Source organism: Labrus mixtus, chromosome 17 (genome assembly GCF_963584025.1).
Source record: "Labrus mixtus chromosome 17, fLabMix1.1, whole genome shotgun sequence".
NCBI classification, from domain to species: Eukaryota; Metazoa; Chordata; class Actinopteri; order Labriformes; family Labridae; genus Labrus; species Labrus mixtus.
The window spans coordinates 20,234,424-20,244,158 of NC_083628.1; the positions used below are offsets into that span (position 1 = coordinate 20,234,424).

A 9,735-nucleotide genomic window follows, 5' to 3' on the forward strand; every position below is an offset into this window, starting at 1 on the left:
ACACACACACACACACACACACACACACACACACACACACACACACACACATAAACATACACACACACACACACACACACACACACACATATAAACATACACACACACACACACAGATATAAACACACACACACACACACACACACACACACACACACACACAGATATAAACATACACACACCCCCCCACACACACACACACACACACACAGATATAAACACACACACACACACACACACACACAGATATAAACACACACACACACACACACACACACACACAGTCATATCCCCAGGCGTCAGGTGTATTGAAGTACAGAGTGCTGTAAATGGTTTCAGTGTGCTTCACTGCTCTCTGATAGGCTGATTGATTTGGTAGGCAGTCCACCGTGACACACTCACCTACAAACACACACACACATGCACACACAAACTGATCATACTACACAACATACTACATGTAAAAGCATCAATATTTGAAGCACATTTAAATCTGCACATCTGTATCTTTTTTTTCTCTGTGTCATGCTTTCCTCATTCATTCACAAATTATTTTAATTTCTTCCTTTTTTTACCCCTTTGTCTTTAACCAGCTGTCATCATGTCCGCAGCATGATTTACAATTTATAAATGACTATTACAAGTCAAATGCAATCACAGATTTATTATGGTAATCTGGGCATGCTTTTCTTGCAGCCCTGCACTGTGATTGAACCATCTTTGTAAATTGTTGAAGATGGAGGCTTTCTATGGAGTGTGCACATTTTTTATATCATCCCAGAGTGAAAGTGAGCAACAGGAGCTTTAATTTGCCAGATTAAATGATAAAGTGATCTTACTATATGATCAGACATTAAGGAAACATGTTATGTTGAAGTGCTGGCTTCTCTGACAACAATGCAGCAGCCAGTATGTCCTCCTTCTAACTTTAGATTCTGCTCCTGAATGATCTGGATTTGTTTGGACCAGAGAAGGTAGGTGGTTTTAAGGCACCCCCACACGGCTGTTTTGCCCCTCGGTCCTCGGTTTGCAAACCAACAGGTGTTGCAGCGTTGGAAGCGGGCAAGAGAAGTGGTTCAGATAGAAGTGATTGTACCCGACCTAAAAAGCCTCTGCATGTTTCTAATAAGCTCCACGAGCAGAAACGTGCTCAAACTAGGATCAATATTGGAGATGCTTTTTGAAAAATGGAGAGAGGTTAGAACACAGAAAGGTTTACAGACCCATGCAGAGCTGGATAAACACTGAAGCTACAGTGTCCAAGAAACGGCATCCTGCTTGCCCTTCATCTCTAGGGAGGAGGGGGCGGGGGGAGACAGCTCTCTCCAATGTTTTGAAATTAGACTGCAGTACCAATTTTAAACACCAGGGGGCAGAGTTACATATTGCTCCTTTAATTATTAAAAGGCAATTGAACATTGTTGTTGTTGACTTATGAAAAAGCTTAGACTGTTAGTAATCACTCTGTCGTCTTCTGATCATTTTGCCTTTAACAAAATCTGATCGGAAATGCTATGTGGGATCACGCCAAAGAGAAAATAAATGAGGAGAGAGAGATTGGCAGAGGTGAACACTGTGAAGAGAGTTTAGAATTAATCATGAAAAGGGGAGAAAGGGGGAATAAGGAGAGAGAGGCTCACAGGGATGAAGGCTGGAAAGAAATCAAAATAATTCAGCTATTTTTTTTCCACCAACACTGCTGGAATCTAATAGGATTTCTCCTAAAAGAAGGAGGGAGTGAACGAATTAGAGCGATGAGATTTTCATTTCATTGGGTTATTATTTTTTTCTGCTTTAATCGCCACAGACGGGTTATTATTTCATGGTCTGGGAGCCCGAGGCGTCGCGTCTTAATCTCATCTGGAGGTGAGAGTTTGTAATCCCAGTCGCGGGCAGAGGCGGGGCGGAGATTTCTGGAAGGCCGTTTATTGCGTTACACACCCTGCATCTGGTGGGACAGTTTATTGCGTTACACACGGCGTGGCGTCGCTTTATTTTGTCCCCTGAGTTCTGCAGGCGAATGACAGCATCTGTTGGAGCAGAAGCTGCCCCTCATCTGATGGAATTATCTCCTTCAAACCAAACACTTACTGTCAGGGAGAATCTGGGCGGCAGGGCCAGTTTTTATGAGACGACTCAATGAAATTTCAACAAGGACCAAAATTTGTTCTTCATCTCGTCTTTATCACAAAAGAGAATTTATTGAAGTCTGGGTTTCTATCTCGAGCTGCTGCTGCTGCTGCTGCTGCAGTTTGGCCCCATCAACAGGAGGAGTCTTAAGGAAAAGTCAAGTTTTTCTGTCATTTTAGTTTCAATGGGTGATGAGAAACGATGTGAAGGCGTTTGAGATACGATTCTTTGTCTTTTGATAAAAACGCTCTATTCTGTGAAGTGTTCCAGTCTGAGTTTTAGCACTGAAAATATTCTATAAACCTCAATAACACTTCTTTTCAAGCTGGAAAATTTCGGACAACATTGTGCCATGTAGAACAATTCAGTGCCTGTCACTAACATAACGAAAAACACTGAAGCATTGTAACATTTAGGGACACAATGAAGACGATGTGAGAGTTCACGCTGCTTGGAGTGAGTAATGGAGAAGACACAGGAGTGGTTTGGAGATTTTAGCAGCAGCAGTGTGTGCAAAGGTAGCAGAAACAAGACTGAATCTGTGAAGTTCCAGGGCAGCACTGCAGCTGTGGCTAAGTTGGTACAGTCGGTTGTCTCTCATCTGGAAGGTCAGGGGTTCGATCCCCAGCTCCTACAGCCTCATGTACGATGTGTCCTCGGGCAAGACACTTGAGCCCAAGTTGCTCGAGGTGCTTCATGTGAATGTGTATAAATGGGATTAGTTACTTCTGATGGACACTTTACATAACAGCCTCTGTTGCAGTGTGTGAATGTGTAAGTGTGACACGCTATACAAGCTCCATTTACCATTTATCATTTACCAATGAGGTTGATCAACATCCAGACTAACTCCCACAGACCTCCAGCTGCAGAGAAATCCACTCCGTCATCTTAAGAGAAATGAGTCCACTATGAGGTCTTAAAAAAGTTCTAAAACACACTAAAGCAGAGCACTAGTCCCAGACTTGTATTACATTATATTCTTACACTACTGTATACTTTTTATTTTTAATTATTAACTGTGTAGAAAATAGTTTATAGCTTCTAAGTATTCTGCAAGAGGTTTGTTTTTGGAGCCTTGAGCAGATCAGTGTCTGCTGTAAAAGTCATGTACATGAACTTCTGTTTATTCACACGTTAAGAAAAATCCCTCTTTTCACTCAGGAGGCTCGTTCATACTTTCCGTCCTTCGGAAAAACATCTTTACTGTGTTCGACCGCAAATTGTTTTTATGAAGTTAAGGTAAAAGTTTTAGTTTTTTTATTAAGTCTGTCAAACCTTTGTGTCTCCTCAGAACATCCACGGTCATAAGGGTCCCATCACAGCCGTGTCGTTCGCTCCTGATGGACGTTACCTGGCCACATATTCCAACCTTGACAGCCACATCTCCTTCTGGCAGGTGAGCGATGTGTATAAACACCACCATCATTAGGTTGTGTTTTTTTTCTCCACACGTATTTGTAATCTTAGAGGACCTTTAGGGCTACCTAAAGAGATTTACTTTTCAGCTCCTAAGAGGTTTTAAAATCCAGCCATCGTACTAGCACTAGGCAATCCATACTGTGCCAAAGCATGTTTGATCCCCAAAGTCTAGTTAGTTTGACTAGTGTAAGTGCTCCATTCATACTTCCTTGGCCCTGGCATGGATGGAAGAGGTGTGCTTAGCCTAGTGGTCAGTGCAGGTGTCCCATGTACGGAGGCTATAGTCCTCATAACGGGCAGCCAAGGTTCAAATCTGACCAGAGGCTCCTTCCTGCACGTCATTCCCCACTCTGTCGCTCTCCCTGATTTTCAACTCTAAAAAAAGGTTCATTTCAAAGGTTGAATGAATAATCTCCAGAAACATGTCAGACTATCAAACCATATTTCTGTGGATTATAAAATCATTTTGAAACAAATGTTTATAATGGTTTAGACTTGGACTACTTGAAAGAAATAACCTCCTTTCAAATGTGAAATATTTTTGTATTTCTGGAATCTTTTCTCCCATTATTCTTGTACCATACAAACAAAAACATCTAAATGAACAATAATCATTACTCAGGTGAGCAAAAACACACATTTGATAAACACACACAGACACACACACACACACACACACACACACACACACACACACACACTGCTGATCCACTTCCCAGAACTGTTATTTTGAATGAAAGGTCTTTACGACCCCTGACACGACTGTCTGCATAGACACACACACACACACACACACACACACACACACATTCTAATGGCATTACTGTAAGCATAAACCGCTGCTACGCGCCGACAAGACGGCTGCTGTGGTAATGAGCTGGCAGACGCTCTGTCGGTGTGTGTGTGTGTGTGTGTGTCTGAGGGAGGGGCAGTGTCGTCTCAGGAAACGATTGAGTTTCTACTCACTGTTTTTCCTACACTCTCTCTCTCTCTCTCTCTTTCTCTCTCTTTCTCTCTCTCTCTCTCTCTCTCTCTCTCCCTCTCTCTCTCTCTCTCCCTCCCTCCCTCCCTCACACACACACTCACTCTCTTTCTCTCTTTTGAAACATGCACTTTCAGTCTCGCCTTTTTTCACGGGGTTACCCTCTGTGTTTCCTCAGCAGCACAGTTCCTTTAAAGAGATGGTGATGATGGCCATAAGCAAAACTTCAGGAACTCAAAGACAGTTTGCTTACCCTTTACAGGCTTTAAGCTGAACTGATTAACCAGAGAAATGAGGGTTGATTGATGGATTATGTATTTAAGAGTAATCCCCGCTTCATGTGCTTCTGGTCCTCCTCAGATGAACACCAGTCTGCTTGGCAGCATCGGGATGTTGAACTCGGCTCCTCAGCTCCGCTGCATTAAGACCTACCAGGTTCCTCCGGTTCAGCCCGCCTCCCCAGGCTCACAGAACCACCTGAAGCTCGCCCGCCTCATCTGGACCTCCAACCGCAACGTCATCCTGATGGCCCACGACGGCAAGGAGCACCGCTTCATGGTCTGAAGCAGATCTGTATCTCCAGCTGAGTCCAGACCTGGAACAGTGTCAGAGGTTTTTCCTCCAAAGTTTGTCTCATTCTAGAAATGTAACTTGAGAAATTTGAAGGTATCTACCTAAGGTTTGGCAAGAAACCCCAGTCCAGGTCCAGGTTTGTACTGGATGAATTTGTTTTATCATTCCTAGTTACCGTTGTAAGGAAACTCATTGTGTGATATACTCAAAGCCGTGATAGAAGGCTCGTTTACATTGTGGTATAAATTTATGTATTTTTAGTTGTTATCACCTTCTCCTCATTCCTATTTATTTGCTTCGTGTAGCAGACTTCCTTTGCCGCCATCTTGAAGCAGCCATCTTGAGTCATGGTGTTGAAAATCCCATTGGGTTTTTAATTTATTTCAGCATCTTATCATGAAACACTTAACTTATTAAAGGTTTTTATGAATGATCTTTGCAGAAAAATATATATGATGACAGCACTTCAAAGTTTATGAACATGTTTGGTTTTTATTTTCTGCTCTTTGTTTCACATCGCGTTGGAGTCCAAGAGTAAAAGAACTTAAAGATGAGTTTCCCATCCTGTTTGTGGAAGCAGGTGGAAGTGTAAAGACCCATACTGAACCTTTGTTGGAGCACACATTTTTTTCACATTTCATTGCTCATTCTCATGTGACTGCCTTCCTCTAAGGGTCTCTGCTTTTATTTTTCTGACACCTTGAGAGCTCTCCCCATCCTCAGTGAGCCTCACACAGGAACCTGAGCGTTATGTGTTTACACCCCAGTGTATTTGCACAAACACACATTCTCACTTCATCCTAAAAGCATGGCCACAGTCGGCCCTTACACACTGGAGATGCAGCATCACTCATTTAGGGTCCACAATAACATGAACTAGACCACTAGCCTAATGGGCTGCTGCTCCTAACACAGTTAAGTGTTCCTTTAGTTCCTATGACGTGGTTACTGTTTGGTGTAAAAAAAAAAAAAAAGATGTCTCCAAGTTGGGAAGTATTTTTAAAATGTCCTCTTTTTCACCTTATTGCATGCAACCTTAACAAAACATCAACCATTTCCTTCGAGTTGCCATGGAGACTCACTTTCAGTAAGAAACTTTACGGACTAAATCGCTTTCCAATGTCACCCCACGACTCTTAACTCAAACTTATCTCTTGAACTAACATTTGGTCAACATCTTCGGGGGCAGAACGTGTCATGTCACTCTCTTGCCTCCAGATTTCCTTGAGTTCTGGTCCCTTTGAGTCTGTAGAAACTAATCTGGATGTTCATGTGTTTAATAGTTGGGGTAGTCTTCCTCCTTGGTTGTTCTGGTTTGATTGTTTTCAGATGATAAAGCGTTATATATCACTAATAGATGTGAAGGTTTTTGCTTTGACTTGAGGCATTTCTCTTTCCGCAGTCTGCATCGTTCTGACTTTCAGGAGGATATCTCTACATATAAATGTGAACATACTCAGTAAATATATCATCAGAGCTGCTTCTTGATGTGGTCTGTTAATCGTGAACAGTGGGCACTGATCTCTGGTGTGTTCGTTGTGGCTAATGTGAGTGCCTGCCTGGCAATGACTAGTTCTTTACATGAGAGGGTCTTCTCTCTTAGTGGATTAAAAACTTTATATTTTCATTTAAATGTCAGCATCAACCGTTTGGAGAAATTAGAAGTGACTTTTTGCATCTTCCTCCTTTTTTGCGTTTTAGCACGATGCTTTACTGACCCAAGTTTTCCTAAACATAAGCTGACAGATCCACACATATAAAAGGTCTTTTGATAAACGCCTAAAGTAGCTGAAGAAATAGAAAAGCAGGAGAAATATATGAACTTTGACCTCTCAGTGTTGCGTCTTTAGATCTTTGTTTGATGAATCGAGATATTGACTGTCCTTTCATTGTGGGGAACAAAAGGCTAATCATGATCATTTATAGTTCTGTATAGGTTATTTTTCCGTTCTTGCAACATAAAGAAACCTCATAATCAGTGCTAACTATACTTATTGATAACTGTGGATTTAAATGAGGCATGTAGCTTGTTAGCTTGTGGAACTAAACACACCTCAAGCCACCTCCTAAATGACTGTGATGTGATTAAGTGTCAACGAAATAGTAGAAATTAATGAGCCCCCTTTGTATAGTGAAGATATTTAGTGAAATGAATGTCTGCTAAGTTACCATAGCAACTGGGATTTTAAAGATATCTCCGTTTACTACACAAACGTAATGAAAGAGGGAGGTGGAAGTTACTGGAGGGTGTGTTTTCTGTCAGCATGCTAACCCACTACTTGCTCTTTACTATCATCTGTCATTTCCAGAAAGGAAACATTGAAAAGTCCAAATATAAAATCTGAATTTCCATTGTAAAGGACAAAAGCAAACTTAATCATCATTTTCTGAATTGTTTGCATCTTCACTTTGATTTTTGGAGCACAGTATCGACACACAGCGTGTCTTGAAGTACGACTTGGCATCTCGCCTGTATCAGCATTATCTTTTTATAGCGACCCTTCAACCATTGTAGGTTAGTAGAAACAACATTTTATCTGCTTTTACTTCCTCAACTTGTCTCAGAGTCTGAATAAAAAGGTGTATTGTGTGTCGGTACACTATGACACCATACAACCAATTCACCTTTTAGGTCGCCCTGCATGACTTGGTGTGACTGGCAGCACATTTTTGCACATTTCTCTGTTAGTGTGGAGCTTCTAGTTTGGAAAAGCTGCCCCTGTTTTAGTGCTGAGAGTTTTATTTAGAGAGAAAGATATATACAGATATAAATATATACACAGATATGATATTTATAGAGATGTTTTTCTCTGAGCTTCAATGTTTTTACTTTCATTATTTGTGTCCTCAAAGTGTGGGATATGTTGGAAGGATAGCTTTAATTCAGTATTTTTCACTCGTCCTCTTCCTCTCCTGTCCGTTTCATTAGTGCTGTCAGAAAGCTTCTAACACTGTTACACACCTGTAAACCCGAGCGTGTCAAAGCTTTTCACAAGTTCTTCTTCTCTTTCAAAAAAAATATCCTGCAGACCATCAGACTGCACACACACACACACACACACACACACACACACACACACACACAAACACAAACACACACACAAACACAAACACAAACACACACACACACACACACACACACACACACACACACACAAACACATGTGTCGAGTCCAGCGGGTCCAGGCGGCTCTGAGATCTTAATCTTCGGTTTTCTCCGTCGCTCTTTACAGTTTGAGAAAATCTGTTTTTGGCAGCCTCATGGGGGAGGAAAGGTGAGAAAAAATAACGCAGGCCCAGAGGAAGAGCTGAGGAGTAAGTAACAAGTGAGGAAGATCAGGTCATCCAGCCAGAAAAAAAAGAAGCTTCTGTGGGGTGAAGGTAGTGAACCGAAATGTCCCAAATAAGCTTCTGCAGAGTTTCCTTCAAATGCATCAACATGGGGGGGATAAGCAGAGCAGGGGTGTATGTTTCTTTAAAACCTGCAGATGTTTAACTTTAGAGCACTGCAAAGTGAATGTTTATAACAAAGAGAGCATCCTCTGTCTAAACTTGACTGTCATAAATGTATTTTTCGGGCTCTTGGATGCTCATATTTTCATTCTCCATCCTCTTCTGTCTCTTCCTTTGAACTCTTCGACCTCTCAGACTTTTGACTCAAACAGAATTTTACCCCGTTTTCAACAAGAGTAAACAGCAAAACTTTCATGTCTGAACTTCACACTAAATGTAACCTTGAATTTCCTGCTGAAATGAGTTTTGTTTTAATCGTGTATTTATTGTTTCTGCAGTAAAATCAGCCGTGATATTGAATAGTGTGTGTGTGTGTGTGTGTGTGTGTGTGTTGTAGTGCATGTATATAAACTCCCCTTGATGTAACACAGCGCAGGTTGAATTTATTGTGCATTGTTGTTGTGGAATTTGTGTCCAATAAAGATGGAAATAAAACAGCAGCTGTCGGATAGTTTTCTTTTATTTTCATTTCTTTAAAACTTCAGCTTTTCATTTCCTGCTTGTCAAATTAAAACACATCTCCTGAAGTAATCCGTCTGTATAGATTATTTTAACAGCAGTAGCTCAGTCTGTGGGGACCTGGGTTGGGAACAGGAGGGTCGCCGGTTCAAGTCCCGGTGTGGACCAAAGTATGGAAGTTGTTCTGGTAGCTGGAAAGGTCTGAACTGAACTGAGGTTCCAGATCACTTCTTGAACTTTGCAGAGGTGCCAATGAATTTGCTAAAAAATTCCTTTATGTTTTAGAATTTATGTCAAACATCGCTGCAGAAAGTGCAGACTGTCAGTTAAGTGTGTGACAACAAACTGAAAAAACTAACACGCCACGTCTGAAGAGGAAGCATTGACTTGAAACTTCCAAATGTGAGACGTCCGGTGTGGATTCATTTTAAATCCCTACGTTCACCTGGAAGTCCTCTTACTAAATTTGCCAGCAGTGAAAGATGCTGTGGGTTGTTTTGTTAAGCCCGGCTCCCCTCCCCCTGGGGTCCCCGCCTCACTTTGGGAATCACTGAACTCATGTAAGGAAGACTCAGCGAACAACAAAAAGTTAAGATTAAGAGGAAAAAGGAGACAGTAACATGAATGATATCACATATGCTGTCTTAAATAATGGA

At 41.5% G+C, this 9,735-nt stretch overlaps 1 protein-coding gene across 3 annotated transcripts in view; it reads left to right on the plus strand.

The window, feature by feature from the left end:
- LOC132991967 (WD repeat-containing protein 7) overlaps nt 1-9,060 on the plus strand; it is a 94,775-nt gene extending 85,715 nt beyond the window's left edge. For all 3 annotated transcript variants that reach the window (XM_061061002.1, XM_061061004.1, XM_061061003.1), the window contains 2 exons: nt 3,425-3,529; nt 4,895-9,060. In XM_061061002.1, coding sequence (XP_060916985.1) covers nt 3,425-3,529; nt 4,895-5,098 — 309 coding nt within the window. In that variant the 3' untranslated portion in view covers nt 5,099-9,060. The remainder of the gene's footprint in view (nt 1-3,424; nt 3,530-4,894) is intronic.
- The last annotated feature ends 675 nt before the right edge of the window (nt 9,061-9,735 follow it).